The following is a 22,009-nucleotide window of genomic DNA, read 5'->3' on the forward strand; positions in this document are numbered from 1 at the left end:
ACCGTTCTGGGACGTTTCTTCCTCGATCAAACGTCCTTTGCCCAAACACACACTTTGCCTCCGTATCCTGGTTGTGTGCGGAAGCGACAAGTTTGCTTAACTGAGATCGCACATCGCAAATATGTAAAATTTAAACCATTTTTTTTGCTCCCGCATGCCAACGCGACTAACGGAGATTGTGAGCAAACGTACCACACAAGTGTGCAGTGTGTGCGAGACGCACTTTCATTACTTTTAATTGAAATGGCAGGAAACGTAAGGGCCTCGAGCGTGCCGCAAACGGGTGAGTGCTTGCAGAGAGGATTAAGTTTGTTGAGCTGTTTTTTTTGTTCTTATTTTTCTCATTCTCGAAAAAGTTATGAAGAAACGTTTTAACTCGACAGCAGTATCGTTCTCATCATCAGTGCCATCTTCTTGTTTTGGTACACTTTGCGAATGTTCGTTGCTTTTAGCCCGCAGCCATGCTTGAGCCTGGGCCATTTCCAGTTTGCCAACTCTTGTGTGTATGTAACTTTGACTCGATTCAGGCATGTAAACATTGTACGAGAACACACACATGTGTATGTGTGTATCTTTGCGTTTGAGCTTGATGCCTGTGTGTGCACGTTTTAAATGAAAAGTTTGACGCAAAAGCGCTTAACCAACAGCGCGACCCTTACATAATAGTTTAGAGAAAGAGCGTCGCAGAGCAACAAAAAACATCGACAAATGTAATTCATTCTATTGCTAGTTTTATTCGTCCATTCATTTGCGTAAACCAAATCCCTTCCGATGTCTTGCGCAATCGCATTAGTGAACGGCATTGATTTCCGCCTCCTTCTTGTGGAAGATCATCGTATCGAGGTAGTACATGTTCGGCGTGTACCAAACCTTCTCGTCGATCGGACGATCGAACGGATAGCCGAACGGCAGCGAGTCGATGTAGCGCGCACCGGAAGCGACGCCACAGTTGAGCGTGTAATCGTAGCCCTCGTGCTGCGGCACGGCCGGCGCATGGTACGGCGACACGATGAAGTACAGCTGGAACGGCATGCCGCCCTTCTTGCCCTTGGGCAGCATCAGGCGGGACGGGAAGCCGCAGTGCGCCTCGGTCATGTCGAGCGGGAACTGGCGCTTACCGTTATACGCGTCCATCACCCACTTGTACAGCTCGAAGTACGGCGTGCGGTCCTGCACGTACAGCGGGAACTGGGTCGACTCGCGCACAAACACATTCTGGCCCTGCTTGAACTCCCACTCGAACGTGTCGAGCAGCACAAAGTTCTCCCGGTTCTCGTTCACGCCGTACGCGTGCCCGTACTGGTCGTACTTCGGGCCGAGGTACATGCGCACCACACCCTTGACCGGCTTCTCCGCGACCACGCTGTACTCCACGGTGAACGGCATGTGGTTCAGGCGCCACTGGCGCGCCTTGATCACAAAGTCCTCGCCCTGGTAGTGGGCGATCTTGCCGAACTTCTTCATCTCGCCCGCCTTCATCGAGCTCTCGTCGAACACCTCCACGTCGACCGCGTTCGTGATGTCCGCGTCGGAGCGGTCGAAGTACGTCACCAGCTTGTCGACCTTGACCGACTCGAACTTCAGCTCGCCGAAGGTCAGCTCCTCCTTCGTGTACGGCTGCAGGTGGTCCTTGAACTCCCAGTACCACTGGATGATGCGCTTGTACAGCTGGTAAAACATCGGGTCGCGCAGGGACGTCTCGTAGTGCTCGAGCACACCCGGCAGCACCTTGTAGTTTTCGAAGTGCTCGATCGATCCGCCCAGCAGGATGCGCGCGAACCATCCGACGTACTTGTAGAACCGGCTGTTCACGCTGTCCGGGTTCGATTGGATCAGGTTGCCCAGGTACTCGACCGACTCGGGCTTGGTCAGATCGACGTGGCGTCCGTCCGGCAGCACAATGTAGCCCAGATCGATGGCCTCGCGGATGCGGTGCTCGTACTCCACCACCTCCTCCACGTCCTCGTAGTGCTCCGGCGTGTACACCTCGTAGTAGTTGTCGCGGGACGGGAAGCTGACACCGTTGTAGTAGTGCATGTTCGGGTAGTACCCGGTGACGATCGGCTTGAACCACGAAAACTCCGGAATCGTGCCGAGATCGTTCGACAGCCGCTCCAGGTAGTAGCGGGCGAGCAGCTGCTGGTGCTTGAACAGGTACAGCTCACCACGGCGATCCTTGTACAGTCCGTACTCCTTGCCGCCCATCCAGAACGGGTAGTCGGCGTGGAAGTAGTAGTAGTACGTGTTCAGTCCAATGTCCTCCGTGAAGTACGACACCTTCTGGGCGACGTTCGTGTGCACGTACCAGCCGGTATAGTTGGTCGGGATCACGACCGTGTACACGTCGTCCACCTTCTTCACCCCGGGGAAGCCCTGCATCTTGTACTGGGCCGCCTTCTGGACCACCTCCGTGTTGAAGAAGTAGTACGGGTAGATCTCGTACGGTGCCGGCAGCTCCAGTCCGGCCAGATCCTTACGGTGCAGCACCGCCACGGTGACCGCGTACACAAACATGCCCTCGTTCACGTGGAACCGGGCCCAAACGACCGACTTGTAGAACGTCTCCCAATCCTTCGCGTAGTAGAACAGATGGAACAGGGCGATCGCCTGCTCGCGATGATGATCGTCGAACACGGAGAAGATCTCGTCGAACGGCAGCAAGCCGTGCTTGTACAGCGTCACGAACTCTTTCACCGCCTCCACGTTGCTGTACTGGTCGTAGTGCTGCTCGATGTCGTACGCCTTCGACACCTCCCACAGCTCGGTGTGCACCTCGTGCTGGTGGACGTGCTGGAACACCTCCAGCATCTGCTTCTGCTTCACCAGGAAATCTTTGTCCGCGTAGGTTACCTTGCCTTCCGGCACGACCACGTACCCAGCGGCTAGGGCCGCCAGGCTGAGCAGTGCTACCACAGTGAGCCCCTTCATGTCGGCTGAACGACTGTACTTGCACCGGACTGAGGCGAACGGCGCGTTTTTATACCGTTTCACGATGCAATCCAGCCGCCCTGCCTATCAGTCGGCTGGTGATAATCGGTGAAGGTGCCCGCTGTTTCGGCGGTTCGAGAACGAAGGCAGGTGTAAATGGGCATAATAACATGCAGCAGGCTGATAAAGGAGCATACCCAAAGAACTATATAAAGTAGGATGATTTATGTGGCCTTGCTTTCAGCACTGAATGTCTTGGGAAAACCTGCGGAAACGTTGCTCTGACTGACTTTTATCGCACATCGTACCCGGGGTGATGGGTCAAGAGAGTCATTATTCAATTTCCAATCCCATTCCCATTTCGGTCTGCATAAAGTGTCTCCTGAGCAAACACTTTCCACTTGGTCTGGCTGTGTGTGTGTGTGAGAGTGTGCTCTTCTGTAATAGTTCCGCTCTAACGATTAAAGTCCAGCATAGGTAGTAGATCACAGGAGACCATACTAAGGATGGAGCATCTTCCTGAATCATTATTGATTTTCCTAGACCCCCAGGCACGAACGGAACGGCGCAGGGAATATTTTAGCACCTGCCCGTGCCGCTCTCTTCCGGGCTTGACGCTCGAGAACGAACAAACGAGCCGTTCCAGCAAGAAGTTTGCCGTGAGTTAAGAAACCAGGCTCCAATTTCCCAGCGGGCTCTAGCCATCCAGGCTCGTCCCCAGCAGCTCGGCCCGGTCGCTCCGGGTGGGGCAGGGAGGCGCATAAATTAAATGCAACACTACCGGGCCACTGGAGCCATGAAAACATATTGCCACACCAGGATTCCGGCTGCGCGAAAGGAGGCCGGCGGCCATCCGGATCAAAAGCGTAAAATAATTCCAAAAACAATCAATTCGAGATTGTCTTTTTGAGTGGTTCCGTTCGCAGGGCCGTGCGGAGGGAAGTTTTTGATTTGTGAAACAGTTTTCCCCCCGTTTGCCTCGTCCCACCAACCCATCGGAAGGCAGTACCAACGGGGAGGTTTGGAAAGTTCAAAAGTTTCATCACTTCGGTGAAACAATATAACCGGCTGGGCGGCCCACACCCGCACCGTCTTAAGCCATGGCCATGGCTTTCGTCTGGCTAATGTCTTTCCTGGAACGGCAACGGAAACGTAACGGTGACCGTTTACCGATCGGGTGCCCGTCGTCCTCAGTCGTCGGTCTCTGGAGGGGAATGAATTATGGGTTCAAGACGACCGACTGCCATATGGCCATATCATGGATGTATTTGCATTGTTCCCAACCAGGAAGATAAATAACCGGCAAGAGCCACCGGCGAGCGGTACGAGCAACCCGTTTGCATTTGTCTGCCGAGCGAATGCTAATCGGTCCCACTCGGACTCACCCTCACACACACATACTCACACATAGAGAGACAAACAAACACCTTTAAGAGTTGGTTGCATGGGGACCAGGAAGCTAGGATATCATTCCCCGCTCGAGTACGAAAAGGCATCGAGCAATACTGGACGGAACGATGGCGATCGACTCGGATGTCTGCGATGGTTTCATGTGCGCTGCACTTGCATTTGCACATTTACCGCTCCCAACGTGCAGCGCAAAAGCGTCTTCAATAATACTCCAAAAGGTCCTACTTTCCGGGAAATTTCCTCCCTCTATCTTCCGTTCTTTTGCTGTGGCTCGCATCTTGGGCAGCGTGGTTGAAGGTGTCCGTTTGTTCAAGATTGCAGTCTCGTTTCGGAAGATTTGCATCCAAGGGGCCAACGGGCGTCCGCTGCACACGGTGCGATAAGCGGAATATTAACTAACATTCCACGTAAATCCAGTGTTCGTGAGCGCTTATCAGCCAAGGCAGCAATGCCGGACCTGAACTCCCAAACCCGGCTGCACCGCCGGTTCAATGGACGTTTGCAGTTGGACAAGCAAAACAAACGCGTTCTGGTTTACTGATTGTACGTTCTGTTTCTTTCCGTTTTTTTTTTTCGTGGCAGTTTGCAGCCTGAAGGATCTAAAAATATTCGTCCCGGAGGCGGTCATTATGGGCAATGCGGCGACCTTATCGTGTCAATTCGAGCTGGAAAAGGTGAGTCAACTGTCCGAACTGGGGCGTTATCGCTAGTGAGCGTCTTGCCAACGATCCCACTGTCCTCCCCTACATCCTTCGCTAACGTTTACCGCTTTCTATTCGCAGGCAACACTTTACTCCGTTCGGTGGTACTTCGAGGGGGAAGAGTTCTATCGCTTCGTGCCGAAGGAATCACCGCCAGCGCGCACCTTCCCGGTCTCGGGCATTACGGTGGATGTAAGTGATGAATGGGCCTTTTGTTTTTTTGTTTTTATCTTACAAAAGAAGCAATCAACGGTAGCAGTTCTGTTCGCCCTGCGACAAATTAACGTAATCCTCGGGTGCGGTGCTAAAGAAAGTTATCGAAATCCTACAATTTCTGTGAAGAAACCTATTCTCTACAGCTCAACAAAGTACGCACGCGACTAAGCAGCTTTGAGAACGGAGCAGCAAGTGGATGGGTGAACGTTTCGCTCTAACAGACTTACATTTGTTACGTTACGGTGCGTGTGGTGCTCTCTTAATTAAAATAAAATCACACCATCAATAACTACTGAACTGTTATCCGGATACAGAGCTGTTGTTCTGCAAACCCAAACACACACAAATAGTGGCAAAGTACCATCACGCACCAGATGAAGATGTATTGCTCTTCGTTTCTTCACTGATGAACGCACCTTTATTTCTCCGGTTTTCCTCCGTGCAGGGCATACAGCACGCCAGGAGGTGAGATGGAGACACGAAAGGCAATAAAATTAATATAAGCCCATCTGAGCCTCTTCCTGCCCATATGCTTCGGCGGCACGGAAAACTCCCGCTGCCAATAGCCTAAAGGATTATTGTCACTTGTTTGGTTTCCGCTTCACATTCGTGTACGCGGATTAGCCGGGCCCGAGCCGGCAATAAGCTTTGCTCCAGCGACTCGACTCAATCGAATCGACTCTTTCCGCGGGTGAAAATGAAGCCGGATGAAAGCCCACACCCACAGGCTCGACGTGTGTGTGATGTGTGTGTGTGTGGCTGTCTTTAGAATAGTTTTGCGGAAGTACACAAAAATGTACACACGTGCATGTTGAGGAACAGCGTTTACGAACGCTGTAGCATAATGGTCGCCTGCGGCTGTATAATTCTCGTCGATTGGAAATTTTCCCTCCCCCCGGAGGAACATAATTTTCTTTGATTTCCTTCACCCCTGCATCGTCCTGCCCTTTCCGTCCGGATGTTTTCTTTCTTGCGCAGTTGATCGAAACTTCATCCACACCACAATTTCCTGATGAAAACTCAACAAGACTTTGCCGGTTATTATGGGTTTCGCTTTGCTGCCGGGGATTTGTGCCGGGCGCGCTTTTCACGAGCGCCATATGTGCACGCGCACAGCAGCACGGTGGGCCGGGCAGGGTATTCCTTTGCTTTGCTGTTCGATACAACATCTCTGCGAGCGGGGTGAGGTTAGCGTTTGGTCTGCCGTGGTGGGGCAACATTCAATTTCGATTCCTCCGCCGTTTCCGTGCCATGCTCAATCGACAATTCTATTTAGTTGACGGTTCGGGCAAAAGAATTCGCTCCTGAGCGCGTGTGTCGGGCCCATTCCGCCGGCACATCCGAAAGAGTTACACCGGCATCCGGTGGTGGTGTGATGAATGTTTGTGGGTGTGCGCGTGTATTTGGCGTAGAACCGACGAAGCGTGGAGAGTTGACACGACACGACCGAATCCTTGCAAGTGTCATGGAAATGGAACCATATGCCACTGGGGTGGTGTCGGGTCCCCCGTGTCCCCAGCTCCCTCGCTTCAGGGCGCTTCAGAACCCAATGGTAAGTTGCCGGCGACACATTTTCACCGGAAATTCTTTAGAGCTAGAGCTTCAAACGCCACCCAAGCACCGGAATACTTTGAGTTTCGGTTTTGTGAATGTTTCAATAAAGTTTGCGGTTTCATGGGGAAAGCTGGTCCACAAGTTGATTGTGGACTTATAGCCTGTTCCGGAAGATTTTTCCGATGAAAGGAGCTCCTTCTCTCTCTCTCTCTGCTGTTGGTGAAGTTATGCAGCTAAATGTTGCTACTGGATTTTGATCGAAATCGCTATGTTAAATTGCTTTATGCCAGCCGCAGATGAGGTGAATAGAGTACTCTTTGTATGACGATGTAGGCTCAAGGCGAGCAAACGAATCCCAGCCTTTTTGATATACCATTTTCAGAGGCTGAGTGTTTAGTTGGTTTCAGCGTGAGTTATTGGCGATTTCTACTGTTTTGGAGAAAGCAGGAACAAAAATATCGCCTATAAAAGGTGTTTCAATGAATAGAATTGAGGGGTTTTCAGGTGCTTGGGGTTTCTGGTAACTGTTAAGGGAGATAGGAAAAAGGAAAAGGAAGACTGTTTTACATACACAATCTCATTTTTATCTCACATTAAGTAGTAGTGTAATGTCTGAGTTGTCCAACGTCGTTCTTATATCGTGGTGATGTCATCATAGTCTTATAGTGAAGTTATCGCTCATTGTAAGTGGTCCTCGTTACGAATGTTCGAACTCATCTTTGGTGGAGCTCTTCCCAAGTGCAGCTTAAAGGGTTTCGAATAAAATAATCATACATTTCAACCTACTATTTCTTAACTTCTGCAGAAAAAAATGTAGCAGGTTCGATGAAGATAGCTTCTACTCCACTTGGTGGCATACCATTTTTGTAAACTACGCTGAGTTCAGTGTTGATGTTTCATCATGGAGCATGTTCATGCATGGTTCTTGAATGCGACTGCTAAATGTATGATAATTGGAACCTGTCAACAAAAAGCACAACCGAACCCACCATTCTCACAATCATCGAACCCTTTTGTCAGCCCAAACCTCAGCCTTTCGCTGTGCCAGTCGGGCACCAGCTGCATGCACCAAGTTGCACGCAATCTATTCGACTTGATTTCCATCTTCTCAGCATCTTGAAGCGAGCATTCTGATGCCTTTTTCGAACAATCCTATCCACTCCTTACAGCCCTCATGCCATTGTCATGGCAATCAAACGGAAATAACAGATCGGTGTCGGTCTAGTGTCATTGTAGAATTAACAAACACCTTCGCCCAGACAATGGTGCTGTTCGGATGCACTTGTGTGTATTACACACCCTTATCCGGGCTGCCGTGCACACCAGGCAGCAAACAGTGTCGGTGTTGAATGGCTGAGAAATTACTTACCATCGTGTGTGTGTGTGAATGTGTGTCGGTATCGCACCGAAATCACCGCACCCTAAAAGAACCATTATACGTCCCCGGATCGGTTTGATGACGCCGAGAGTGTTGCTCATACACAGTACGTGTACACAAACACACGCATTGTGTTCTCCTCATCCGGCCGGGTTCTTCGCACCGACATGGTGGAAAATGGCTTGCAGCTGCTGAATTTACCACCCATATCTTTGTCTCACTTTATGGTGGAAAGTAATCAACAGCAATACTAAAAGCAAGCCGCAACTTTATTGTTTTACAGACACACTTCCACATCCCTGCTGAACTGAGCCTGAAGAGCCACGCACAAAGGTGTCGTTTCCATTAAGCACTCGACTGACGCATGGGTGGTTGGCCGGGTGTAAGCTTTAAGATTTACTTCTCCCGGCTTAAAGACACCCAAGGTGAAGCAAATGGGTACGGGCGAGCGATTCGGCACGATAGACCACGTGAGCCACTGTTTCCAATGCTTCCCACAAGTGAGTGTGTTAGCTTAGGATGAACGTACTGCAGGGACAGTGGCATAAAAAGTGATCCCTTCTCCTAGCCCCGAGGGGCTTCATGCCATCATTCGTGTCGGTGGTTATTAAAACACAAACCACTGTGCTCGGAGAGTGTGATACCCACCCATCAACCGAATGGTGGAGTGGAAATTAACATGAACTTGAAAGCCAATCAAAGCCTCGTTACGTTACACACCCGGTACAGCACCAGCGTACCTTGGCGATAGTGAAACCTTGCACAATATATTAAAAACCGAGGATTCCCCGTTTGCGTAGTGCCCTCTCTCATCTCCAACCGTGCGAACCGTAATTTGACGGCACTTTTGCACCGACAGCGGACGGTGAATTAATTTTACAACACCCCTGGTGGCTGGGTCTCTGTGTGTGTAGGTGAGCTTGCTGTCAGGCTGCCGTTTGCCCGGGACAACAACATGTCAGCTAAATTATGAACAGCGCACGAGCGCCAGTAACGGTTGAAGCGTGAATGAAGATGCCAAAATTGTCGAGAATGTCCCGCGCCACGGTTTTCTGTGCGTGTTGAAGGGCCACAACCCGGGCTTTTTTGTTGTTGTTGACGGTCTAGTCTCGTTTCAAGGGTACAAAGGGACTAATTGGAGTTTGCTTATCGAAACTCCAGCATCTCGTTTGCCGCACCAGACGCACGGCGAAGATCAGGCTTCATTTTGGAAAGCGTTTGTTAAGATACCATTAATTTCCCGTGTTGTCTACCTAGGCTGGGAAAATTAACTGGTTGCGAGAAAAGTTATAGTTTTGTTGCCAGGAGAAGCGAGAACGAGAACCTGTTACAACAATTTACAACAGGCAGAGATTTACAACAATCTTGAAACATGACTACATCGACACCTTGGACACACCAGAATACACCTTTTAAAGTGTGTTTAGCCTGTGAACTAAATATAGAAAGTACTTATTTGTGGGTCTTATTTCAAATTGTTGATTTAAAACGCGTAAACTAATGCAAGAAACTGTATTCCAGTTGGATTCAAATTATAATTCAAAATTACTATAAGAAAAATACCCATCGCACCATTACTCCATTGGCCTGACGCGAACAAACCAGCTCGACCTTACCGCTCCCAAGACAAAAGGGCGATGAAAATCAAAAGCCCGCTCGCCGATGTGCGAGTAGGCCACATCCTGCCACATGACATTCGGAAGGACTGCGAGAGGGCTCGCGAGGCCTGGCTGACCGTGGCTACCTATTCAGCTCGGGCTAAACCACTTCCGAAACGTTGCGGCCTACCCAAGGCAACAATGAACGCCGTCGTCCGTTCGAAAGCACAAAGTAATTGCTTTTCGCTATCGTAAACTGGCAGAGTGTAGCGCATGTGTGTGTGTGTGTGTGTGGGGGAGGGGCTAGAAGCGAAAAGACGAGACGAAAAGTAAAAAACAAGAAGCGAAAGCTTCCCTCATAAAAGAGGGCAAAAAATGTGGGAACCCCTGGCCGGAACTTGCCTTTATGCTTACCCCACCTTTGCGACGGCGAACGGAGGGCACGATCCTCTATTGTTTCACTACATGTGCTTCGCCGGTGAGCAAAGTGGGCTAATCCTTCGCCGACTCGTCTTCAATAGAGAAGGGACGGATCGGGCCAGCTGGCGCGAATGAACTACGCTGCTGATGTTCACGACCTTTCCTTGCAGCAGCTTCGAGCGGTATATGGGGCAGGTGCGGGAATTATTACATACTTTACTACTCGCCCCCTCTCTCTCTCTCTCTCTCTCTCGTGCCCTCTCTCTCTATTCATTTCTTTTGCCCGTGAGCCGACGGCACGCTCCTCACACTGACGCGGGACGGTTTAGAGTGAGTGATGCTGTCCGGACGGGTTTATCTATTCAGCGCAGGGCTACACCCAAATGTCGCCGCTAGGTAAAAGGCGCTGCTGAACCCATCCGAAGCACCAGCAGGTGAACACGGTGGGCCTATCAGTGAGTGATTCTTTTGTTCTGGTGCTTTTCCTCCCCACACAGTGTGTGGACGCGCGCGAGCACTCTTGAGCACACTCCTGCGGCGGGTTCGGGAAATGCTCCAAAGATACCAAAGGCAATGATACGGGGTGAGCGAGAATGATAAGTGACGGAAAGGGGAGGGAAATCGTCCTGATAGGTGGCCGGATAAAAAGCGCTTCGACACTGTATTGTACTCATTGAGTGCCATTTGTCTGTTAAGGGAAGCAAAGTGGACCCCGAAACCGGTGGGCAGGGTTGGCAGGTGGGTGATGAATGCAGGGCTCCAACCGCTGCCGTTTGCCGCCGGTGGCACAAATTCCAATCCCCGCCTCCGTAACACACATTTTCCCTACTCCACTTGCAACTGCGAACTGGTGCAGGTGAATGTGGGCCATGGTAGAAAATAACACAAAGTGCTTTTTAATTAACATCCGTCATGTGAACAGTCGGTTGCTTTTGGCCCCGTGTCATACGTGTGTGTGTGTGTGTGAGAGAGAGAGAGGAAGAGTGTGTGCAGGGTAAAAAGTGGCAGCTTTACAGTTTATGCATTCACACATACACACACGTGAAAAAAAGGAGTGAGGAAACAGCTCCCAGTTCTGATGATGGAACCCTGCACCACTGTTATCTACACCGGCTCACCTAAGCCACACACACGAGAAGGATAGAAGGATAAATATGCATTTTTTTGCTTTGTTTCTTAACCTCCACCCGGTTCACGGTTTTATTGGAATAGATAATGGACATTCATTCAAATGGCTCGATGGAACGCTCGTGGCACAAAGGCGCAAGCTCCAGGGTTACGGCAGCGAGTCGGGCGCTGCCATTGGTGGCGATATGAAAAGACCATTATGTTGCAGAGAGCCCCGGAAACACTATGGCTGCGATGGCTTATGGCAGGATATATGCACGTTTATATAGCATTGATGTGCGTGAGTGTGTGAGTGGGCGCTTTTGACACCTTTTCATGTTTGATGTACAATTATGATATAAAGTGCATTCTGTTTAGACGCTCTATCAAAAAACCCTTATCGCTACAATTTGTGTGGTTAGGAAACTAGCGAATGAAACGTAAAGCTACCCATTGTGGTAACCACAAACAAAGCTCACTTATACTGAAAAGGATTATAAAACAATCAAATCCCCTGTGTGCAATAAAATTCATATCATTGGTGCGCTGTAATTTGAAGAACTCAAATAATCACCAACATTACCTCGAATTGCAATTATTTATTTCTAGCCCGGGCAATCAGTGTCCCGATGAGTGTTCTCTAGCAGACATCCAATAAACTTGCTTTCTGTAGAGTGATCATTACAGGAGATCGATTTTGCTCTCGCTCGCCCCCCACCCCCGGGGGCAGGAAGCTCGCAATCACATTTTCCACTATCGTGCTGCAAAAGTGAGCTCATTATAAAACTTTTCATTCGCCACAGCTCCCTACACCGGTCCCAGTGGAAGCGTTGCCTCAATTGGCTCCGGTCACGATTTGCTCGCTCACAGCATATCATCATTATTGTCCCTCCAAGCTTCCTCCAAGCCCATCGGCGACGGTTGGGAAGTGAACTGTACTCGTAGCAGCTGCTGCACGGCTGCCCTCCCAACCCTCCCAGCGGCGACCCAGGCAACGGATGATCCAATCGAAGCTGGAATCCCGCGGCTCGCAGCAAAAGAAAGCGGATACGCTCGCCGGGTGTGCTTCGTGTCCCGTGCTTTACGATTCCTGCTTCCGGCAACAACACGGCTCACCCACTGCGGGGCCTGTAGCACGCGCTTATCACGGGCCAGGATGGAAGTAATTACTGCCTAACTGCTGTAGAATTCATAAACATAATGAGAGAAATTATTTCCATCTTTCGTTATCTGCGCATTGTCTGGCGTCGTCCTTTCGGTGGCAAACCGTCTGCCTGAGCGAGAGCTACCTTTTCTTGCATACCTCGTCCTGAAGGCCACCGGGGTCGAGCAGTTTGAACTTTCCGATGGTGGAGTGCAGCACTGGGAGCGTCGGTTTTAAACAACAGGTCGTTCTCCAGACGGTACGCCCACTCATTGGAGCCCTTTTTCTGGCAAACGAGGAGATTATTAAAATCCTTTATTCACCTCCGATTGAGTCGCTTTGCAGAACTTTCTCAACCCCGCCAGCTGGTTCGTTCGCTGTGCGGTGGATCTGTTTCCGTGCCATAAAATCAGCTGCCCCGATAATGGAGAGCCTAATTTTCTCAGTGCGGCCAATTGTAGCTGCCAGCCCGCAGGCCACTGTTACACCACTCCGCAGTGCAGTCCAGCCCGGAAGTAGGGCCGGTAGTCATCGTTTCAGATCGAGTGCTGTTATAAAACGATTTCATACACACTGGACGCGGCAGGGCCATTTTTTCTTCCTCTTCAAGATAACTTCGCTCTGTCTCTCTTTTTTTCTCTCTCGCTCCCTCTTGGTTGCTCGCTTGCTTTCTTTGTCTGCAATTGGTGTTACAATTCGCACCCGTTGTTGTAGCCCTGCCTGTAACCCCTTTTCCTGACACGATAATTAGTCGGGCTAGAAGCTGGCCCGAAGCACCCAGGAAGCACCACGAGTGATAAACCCACCAGCCCCATAAAGCACCGCGATAATTAAAGATAAAAACCCGGTCGGAAGCGGGTGTAAAAAAGTTGAATTGCTTCCTTGGAAGCGTCCGTGGCTGGTGTGCCGGCGTTTGGTGCGAAGTTTAGTCCCATTATTATTGTACGTAAACCTTATTCACCACTATTTGTACCATTTCTCGGTGGGAGTGCAAAAAAACAGGGTGGTAAAAGAAGAAGTACTCCGGGCTATTCTAAACCCTTCCCGTGCCGCTCCGTAGTGTGGTTTAAGGTTGTCTTTTTTACGCTTGTCCATGGCCCGTGTGCTAGCTGCCGCCAGTAGTTTGATGAAAGTTGATGCACCACTTGCTGCCGGATGTTGCCACTCAGCGGGGGACGCTAATTTTCCGTGCCCACGGTTGCACGGAATTTGCTCGAGAGTGGGATAGAACTTGTGGTTTGCCCAATTGGTGGTGGGATGATGTAATGTTTTGTTTTAGTTCATGCTTTTCCGCTGCTTTTTGTTGAAGTTTTTTGTGCAGTTTTGGTTGCTTGTTGGGAACCGTGCAGCATAACATGTTGAGCATGAGATCAATTATGTTCAAGAAAGAAGGGTCAAAACTGCGTTAAAAGTTTACCAAAAGAATAGTTTTTATCTATGTTTATTTCAAAACAACCGATACAATGGAGGCGCTTGGTGGTTGACGCGAAACAAGTAATTATAAAAGGCAAATCGTTCCTAAAGCTGAATATGAATGGATTTCTAGGTGGATATCGGCATGCGTGTATCGCAATATTTGTAAAATACATATCAAACGTAGAAGTAAAATAAAAAAAATGCAATTTTGATTTTTATTTAATTATGATGTTTTTCAAAACCATTAATTGTATTGGAAAAGGGAGAAAAATGAAATTTCAAAAAAAAACTTTGAGTAACAGGTTTATTTTACCCTTTTTCAAGCTATTGCACTGTAGCTTATAAACTCGATGAAATTCTAACCTCAAACATACGCCAGCGTACAAACGAATATAATTTTCCGACCGGATACGTGATTGCTATCTATTGCCACCCGAGCCATCCATTCCGGGCGTTGTTTGATAACCATTTGTCTTTTTTCTTTTGTTTCACCATCCTCTGTTTCCCGTTCCTGGCGCACACGCACCTGCAGGGCACACAGTCGGACGCCACGTCGGTCACGCTGCGGGGCGTGACCCGCGACCTGACCGGCCAGTTCCAGTGCGAGGTGTCCGAGGACGCACCGCTCTTCCACACCGACATCCGGCAGGCGCGCATGCAGGTGGTCGAGCTGCCGAAGGAGGACCCGATGATGCAGCTGGACAAAACGCACATCACCACGCTGGACAATTTCCGGGCCGTCTGCACCGTGGGGACGTCCTTTCCGGCTGCCAACATTACCTGGTACATCAACACGAAGCGGGTAAGTTGTCCCGGTTGGCGTGTGGAGAGAGAGAGAGGGGGGGGGGTAGATTGACAATCAATACAGATTATTTGCCGACCATAAATTGGAAAGTGCACGGGATGCTATCGGGGGTCGGTTCTGCTAGGAGCTTCGGCAACAAACATCGCTCGCAGTTTGTGCAACAGTTTGGTCAAATAAAGCAAGCAAACGGCCCTTTCCATGTTCCGTGGCCGGCACTGATGGTCTCTTCTTTTTGCTCTGTTCTTCCCTTCACCACACCTTCACAGATTCATCGATCGCCGTACCAGCGCATCACGTACCGGTCGTACGAGGGGACGCCCACCTTCTCCTCGCTCGAGATGCTCCCGCACAGCCAGGTGCTGCAGGACATCTACCAGTCGATGCCACCGTTCCACACCAGCCTCACGGTGATGTGCGAGATCTCCATCCTGCACATCTACACCAAGAGTGCCCAGCAGCGCATCCTGGTGAGCGATCTCGTCACGACCATCTCGCCCAATCTGCTCGGGCTGGATGGGTCGAACAATCGGCGGAAAAACAACGGCGACCCGGACAACTCGCCGCTGACCGGAGGCGCGGGTCTGGCCCGCAGGCAACCCCGCTCACTGCTGTACGTGCTGGCGGTCGGGGCCGTGCTGATGCATTGCCGGTACGGAGCTGCCCTGCTGTTGACGGATCGTGCATCCGGGTTGTGATTGGTGACTGCGCAAGTACTGTAAATATGAAAGCAAACTCGAGCAAACACACGCTACATTGCAAGCAAACCAACGTAAGAATAATACTACTACAAACAACTAGAAAAGATCTTGATACTCAGTATAAGTAAGTGTGTGTGTGTGTGCGTGTACGTGTGTATAAGATGAAATGGGAAGCTAGTAATGTTATTTTGGACCTTTGTTTTGGTTTAATACTTTTCTCCAGAGTGAGGGAAAGACACGAAAGCGAAGAACAATAACTATTTCCCATTTCGGGTCTGGTCGGGGGGGGGGGGCTCAAAGCATCCCAAACCTCCAGGAAGAAGGCTGTACGTGTAAATTGTATATGTATCTGTGCACTGTTTTTGTCCCACGGCAAAGAAGTAGCAGCTAAAATGATGACGCTATCACCGTACAGGCAAATTCGCTTTTCCAAATTTTCCAATTCTGTTTCCGTTCTATTCCCATGTTCATTCCTACGTAATGCATAAAATCGTTAAAGTTCACACAGTTGGTGGACTAAGCAAGACACAGGGGCAATAAAACACTGTTTAGAAGCGTACCGTGCTTGCTTTCCATTCCTTCCTTGCGGTAGGTAGGTGAGCGGCTCTAAATAAACCCGACCCGGCAACTTTACCGACAAACGCAGGACACACATAAGCCCTCTGCTCCCGTTTTTTCCAGTACTTCCGAAAATGTATATGGTACTAGTAGTTTTGTAAAACGCTGATTGTACATGTAAAAAAAAAAGATAGACACACACCACTACCCATACGCTCAATACAACTTTCTTTGCCATGAGAGTGAACGAAGTTACGTTGTGGTGGTGACGCTCAAACGCAAACAAAAGTAGACAGAAGAAAACACAGACAGAGACACAGAGGCAGCTTCTCCTTGCTGGCCAGGCTTAGTAGGCAGCTGCTGGGCAGCACTTATTGCGACAGTGTGTAGAAGCGGCATGCTGAAACAGGGAGACACACGACACTCAAAACTATCCCACACACAGGGCATGCTGGTAGTGGTACGACAGGGACTACTAGCCGTAAAAGGCTGGTTGTAAGGACATGTGCATGTGTGAGAGATGATTGCGTGAGAAAGAGGAAGTGAGACAGCACTTGCTTCCAGGCTCCCGCTGTACAGTACAGTAGGTGGGACATTTGTTAGCTGAGGCTGAGTAGACAAACAATGTAATTATTATTATCTGTTACTAACATGAATGTACTGGAACTAATCAATAAAGAAAAAAAAAACAGCAAAGGAAAAAACATTAAAACCAAACTAAACAAAATCAAGCCTCCGCAAACCGCGGACATTAGAGCAAGTAATGGTAATGGTAATAGGAGGGAAAAACAAAAACGTAAACAAACAGCTCGCAAAACACGCATTACCCGTTGTTTAGACTTTTGATGGTTGTTTTGTGCATTGTGTTAGTATCTCCCCCCCACCCACTTCCATTTAACCAAATGTGTTTCCGTTGCAAATGTTCCAAACTTTTCCCATCCATTTACAATTTGCCAAGCGAAATGACATTCCTCGTCAATTGATGCCACGGCACAATGCGTGTGTATGTTAACGCTTGTTCAAATCGGAACAATTCTCTCCAATCCGTGTGTGTGTTTGTGTGCGCGTGTGGAGGGAACGTGGTTGGAGACTGTTCCTTCAGTGCCAACAAGTGGTGTAAAAGAAGAAGACAGAAAGGTAGGAGAAAATGGAAAAGAAAAGAAAGACGATAAAAAAAGAACGCTAGTATAGGACATTGAAATAACAGATCGCTTCATACAAAGTAACAAAACAATAGTACGGTCGAATAAGGCAAAACAAAATGGCATAACACAACCCCAGGGCGAACGAGAACAAGTAAAAGGAAAATGAAATGAAATGAAGCAAACAAATAAACAAATAAACTAAAACAGACGTAAAATTCAGGGCATTTGAAAAAACGAAACTCGTCAACACATGTTGCATGACTTGTGCACTAAGCAATGGAAACATTGAAGCGAACGCAGACAGCTGACAGACAGCCTTGCGACTGTCTCGTGTACGAGCGCCAATAGATGGTTGTGTACTGGGAGGTGAATAGACCGGTCACTCAATAAATGCCACACCAGGGATAAAACTGTGTACGCCTGATCGTGCGCTCTTCTGCAGTGCGACGCGAACAGAGCCAATTCGATCGCTCGTACGAGATCGAGCAAAGCCGACAGGAAAAACAAAACACAAACACGAAAAGTTAAGAGAATAAATATTATTATTAATAAAAACAAGTAAGCTTGTGAGTTGCGTTGTTTTGTTTGGGTTGAGGGGGTGCCGTCCGAAATCGAGATTGTTCTTGTTTTGATGGCTACAAAGTCTCCACCATTATCGCTCTAGCCAGAATGTCTGACGAGCGAGTCGGGCTGAGAATGTGACCCCCCGGCATATGCTCTTATCGCTCATCCCACGAAATGCATCTGCACCACCTGAAGGTTATGTACTGCAAACCAAAGAGCACCACGAGCGGCGTCGAACTGGTGTGCGCTTGTTTTGTTTATGCATCGCCGAATTACCGCATCCAAATTATTGATAAGCAAACATTCGGCGGAAGGTCACGGGAGGGCTTTGGGCTGATTGCTGGACGGTTGCCAACCGAGGTAAGTTTGACTGAGCGAGGTTCACCTTGCTATATAAGAAAGCGGTCCGCCCATCGAACGGTAGTCAGTCCCGGAATCTACCGAGCGCCGAACCGGACAGTGAAACACGATGCGATCGTTCCTAGCGATCACCGTGGTGTGCCTGCTGGCCTGTACCGCCAGCGGCTACTACATGACGAAGGAGGTCAAGTATGCCGACAAGCCGTTCCTGGAGAAGCAGAAGGCCATGCTGGAGATCTTCCAGCACGTGCACCAGCCGGAGCTGCACACGCACCTGTGGGACGACCAGAAGGCGTTCGATCTGGCCGCGTACAAGGAGCACTTCACCAAGCCGCAGGTCGTCGAGGAGTTCCTGCGCTTCTACAAGTACGGCTTGCTGCCGATGGAGGAGATCTTCTCCGTGTACAACGAGTACCATCGGGAGCAGGCGGTCGCCCTGTTCCATCTGTTCTACTACGCGAAGGATTGGGACACGTTCTACAAGACGATGGTGTGGGCCCGCTTCCACGTGAACGAGGGCATGTTTGTGTACGCGGTCACCGTGGCGGTGCTGCATCGGGCCGACATGCAGGGCATCGTGCTGCCGGCACCGTACGAGATCTACCCGTACTACTTCTTCAACGACGTCGTGATCAGCAAGGCGCAGCGCTACAAGATGCAGGGCTTCTATCGCATGAAGAAGGCGGACGGTGTGTACAGTGCGTTCATCCCGAGCAACTACACCGGCTACTACGTGCACAGCAATCCGGAGCAGCGCGTCAGCTACTTCATGGAGGACATTGGCCTGAACGCGTACTACTACTACTTCCATGCCGACTACCCGACCTGGATGGGCGGCAAGGAGTACGGACTGTACAAGGACCGTCGCGGTGAGTTCTATCTCTACCAGCACCAGCAGTTCCTGGCCCGCTACTACCTGGAGCGTCTGTCGAACGATCTCGGTACGATTCCGACCTTCTCCTGGTACGAGCCGATCGTGACCGGGTACTACCCGTACCTGCGCTACTACAACGGTGTGCCGTTCCCGGCCCGCGAAAACTACCACAACGGCTACACGGAGAAGCACGACGTGGTGCAGGAGATCACGGACTACGAGCGTCGCCTGATGGAGGCGATCGACTACGGTTTCATCATCCTCCCGGACGGTACGTTCGTGAACATTACCACCCCGACCGGGGTGGAGTATCTGGGCAATCTGATTCAATCGAACGGCGACAGCGTGAACAAGCGCTTCTACGGCTACCTGGAGAAGGTGGCCAAGTTCTTCCTCGGCGGCTCGTTCGAGATGTTCAACGAGTTCCGCGCGGTGCCGAGCGTGCTCGAGCGCTACGAGACGGCGATGCGCGATCCGGTGTTCTACCAGTTCTTCAAGCGCGTGATTGGCTTCTACTACCGCTACCTGGACACGCTGCCGAGCTACAAGTACGACGAGATTAACTTCCCCGGCGTGAAGCTGGAGACGGTCGAGATGGACAAGCTGGTCACGTACTTCGACAACTTCGATGCGGACATCACGAACGCGGTCGATGTGGAGGTGTTCGACGAAACCACGATGAAGGCGGGCGAGATGAAGAAGTTCGGCAAGATGGCCCACTACCAGGGCGAAGACTTTGTGCTGTACGCGCGCATGCCCCGCCTCAACCATCTGCCGTTCTCGTTCAAGCTGAACGTCGTGTCGGACAAGCCGCAGAAGGCGGTGGTGCTGGTATTCCTCGGCCCGAAGTACGACCAGTACGGTAACGCGTACAGCGTGAACGCTAACCGCGAGAACTTCTTCCAGCTCGACCACTTCCTGGTCGATCTGGTGGCGGGCGAGAATGCGATCACGCGCAACTCGCAGGACTTTAGCTGGTTCGTCAAGGACCGCACGACCTACTTCGACCTGTACAAGCAGGTGATGCAGGCGTACAACGGTGACTACAAGTTCCCGCTCGACATGTCCGAGGCGCACTGCGGCTTCCCGGCCCGACTGATGCTGCCGAAGGGCAAGAAGGGCGGCATGCCGTTCCAGTTCTTCTTCATGATTGCCCCGTACCATGCGCCGGAGGTGGAGCGCTTCACCGGCTACGATCAGACGCTTTCCTGTGGCGTTGGTTCCGGCGCGCGCTACATCGACGCGCTGCCGTTCGGCTATCCGTTCAATCGCAAGATCAACGAGGCTACCTGGTTCACGCCGAACATGGTGTACTACGACACGATGATCTTCCACAAGAGCGAAACGGAGGTCAACTCGGTCGTTGTCTAGACAGGCGCCAGCACCGGTTTGCATTGGTTTGAGTGGAATGAGCGATGTTTGGGTTTTTGTTTGCAGTTAATAAATTAAACGTACAATCAGAGTCACTTGAACGCTTCATTTCAGTCTACCAAAAAGGAAGTTGTTGCTTTCATCACAAAAATCTCACATATTCATTATGTGGAAGAGGCAACCATCATCGATATAAGGTAAAGCAAGAAGCGATGAATATGTTTGGAGTACATTGTTTGCCAAAGGGTTTTGAATGGTGAAATATTCTACTCTTATTAAGTTCATTGTCAGGTGAGCAGACATTTCCACGTTTCTAAAACTACCATTGGAACGGTTTATTTAATTGGGCGTACTTGAGTGGTAAGATACTGCGTATTACAAGTGGACATTGTTTAGGCGAGTGTGCCACACTCTTCGACTCCATGAAGCAATCGAATAATAAATCGCATTAGTTTTTTAATAATATATATGCATTTTAGAGACCATTCAAAATCCAACATCAACTGTACCTCAGATGTGTATCAACTTCATACGATGATTAAATAATTGGATAAGCTTTCAATCTGCTCCTAGCATCCTGCCCGGCACAACACTTGTGCAAAGTTATAATTGTATGCAGACAAGCTCAATAGTTGCATATTAAACCGGACCCAGTCAGGGTACGAAACTAACCAAGCTTCGAGGGAATAAAATGCAATTCCAAGAATGCAACCAGCTGTCTTGATGGCTCTGAGCTAGAGAAACCTGTTCAGCCGTAGGCTACAATTCACTCGCCAAGTTGGAAATTGGAATCAAAAGGAATACCTCCAGTTTAATTAATGTTTCGTATCCTCGGTATCCCAGCGTGTGGTCGTGTGGGCTTGTGGTGAAGAGCGTGATTTTATTCGCTCAATTAAAAAATAATTATTATGCAAAGCGTGTATATTGATTGGATTTTTCGAATGTGTAGAAGGCATTTTAATCACGTGATTAGGCGCATCTTCCCTTCAATCGTAATGGAAAGAGGCTGCCTCTGCATCACTTTAACCTGCACCGAGCATGCATATCAAACGCAGACACTTTAAAACTATAAAACGATTGAAAAGCAACACTATCGAGTGACACTTGTTTGGTGTTTTATTTAAATCCCGTTCCTGCTTGTCCCCCAAAGCCCCTTTTTGATCCGGTGCCACCACCGGTATGTACCGATGTACAAAAGAGTTGCACAAATTGATTTACACATGATGCACTCACCGAACCAGGCCAGTCCACACGTTTCAATCTCCATTAATCATAGCAAGTGCACTCGAATCACTCGACAGCTTGGGCCGGGATCCGATCTACCGTATCGATGCGTGCATCAATGCCTTTTTGCGCAACGTTTTGCAATTGCATGTGTGTGTTCGTGTGAAACAATTTATCAAACTCCCACGTGCTCCCAGTCGCCCGTGCCGGCAAACTGCGCCCTCAGCCCCCCCAAAGGGATCGACGGTGACAACTCGCGGAGGTGTTTAGTAATTGATTCGGATAGTAATTGTGGCAGCAATCCAGCCCGGCAGTTGGGTCGGAACAGTTTTATCAATTGATGTCGGTTATTTTAACCCTCCCGATGATTGTCGGTCACCGGGTGCCACGGAGGGGGTTCCCAGGTGGGGAATAGCTCACACGGAACGGAAGGGAAAAAGTCGACAGCGGCACAACCCCAGTGCAAAATTCCCTTCCGGGTGTTGCTTCTAGTTTAGCGTTGAAATCACATTACGAGATGCACCCGACGCGGTTACTC

The 22,009-nt window shown here is 49.8% G+C and overlaps 3 protein-coding genes across 6 annotated transcripts in view; 2 read left to right on the top strand and 1 right to left on the bottom strand.

Moving 5' to 3' along the window:
• Window positions 1–16,533, top strand: part of LOC121588621 — a 179,063-nt gene extending 162,530 nt beyond the window's left edge. For all 4 annotated transcript variants that reach the window (XM_041906745.1, XM_041906748.1, XM_041906747.1 and 1 more), the window contains 4 exons: window positions 4,921–5,012; window positions 5,121–5,231; window positions 14,405–14,674; window positions 14,944–16,533. In XM_041906745.1, coding sequence (XP_041762679.1) covers window positions 4,921–5,012; window positions 5,121–5,231; window positions 14,405–14,674; window positions 14,944–15,372 — 902 coding nt within the window. In that variant the 3' untranslated portion in view covers window positions 15,373–16,533. The remainder of the gene's footprint in view (window positions 1–4,920; window positions 5,013–5,120; window positions 5,232–14,404; window positions 14,675–14,943) is intronic.
• LOC121588620 (hexamerin-1.1-like) lies at window positions 715–2,965 on the bottom strand. The gene has a single exon (XM_041906744.1). It carries the CDS (start codon window positions 2,926–2,928, stop codon window positions 790–792), a length of 2,139 nt encoding a protein of 712 aa, XP_041762678.1. The 5' UTR covers window positions 2,929–2,965; the 3' UTR covers window positions 715–789.
• Window positions 16,534–18,051: 1,518 nt separating the features above from the next.
• On the top strand, window positions 18,052–20,338 carry LOC121590555 (hexamerin-1.1-like). The gene has a single exon (XM_041910332.1). The coding sequence runs from the start codon at window positions 18,112–18,114 to the stop codon at window positions 20,245–20,247; it is 2,136 nt and encodes a 711-aa protein (XP_041766266.1). The 5' UTR covers window positions 18,052–18,111; the 3' UTR covers window positions 20,248–20,338.
• The last annotated feature ends 1,671 nt before the right edge of the window (window positions 20,339–22,009 follow it).

Source organism: Anopheles merus, chromosome 2R (assembly GCF_017562075.2).
Source record: "Anopheles merus strain MAF chromosome 2R, AmerM5.1, whole genome shotgun sequence".
Taxonomy (NCBI): Eukaryota; Metazoa; Arthropoda; class Insecta; order Diptera; family Culicidae; genus Anopheles; species Anopheles merus.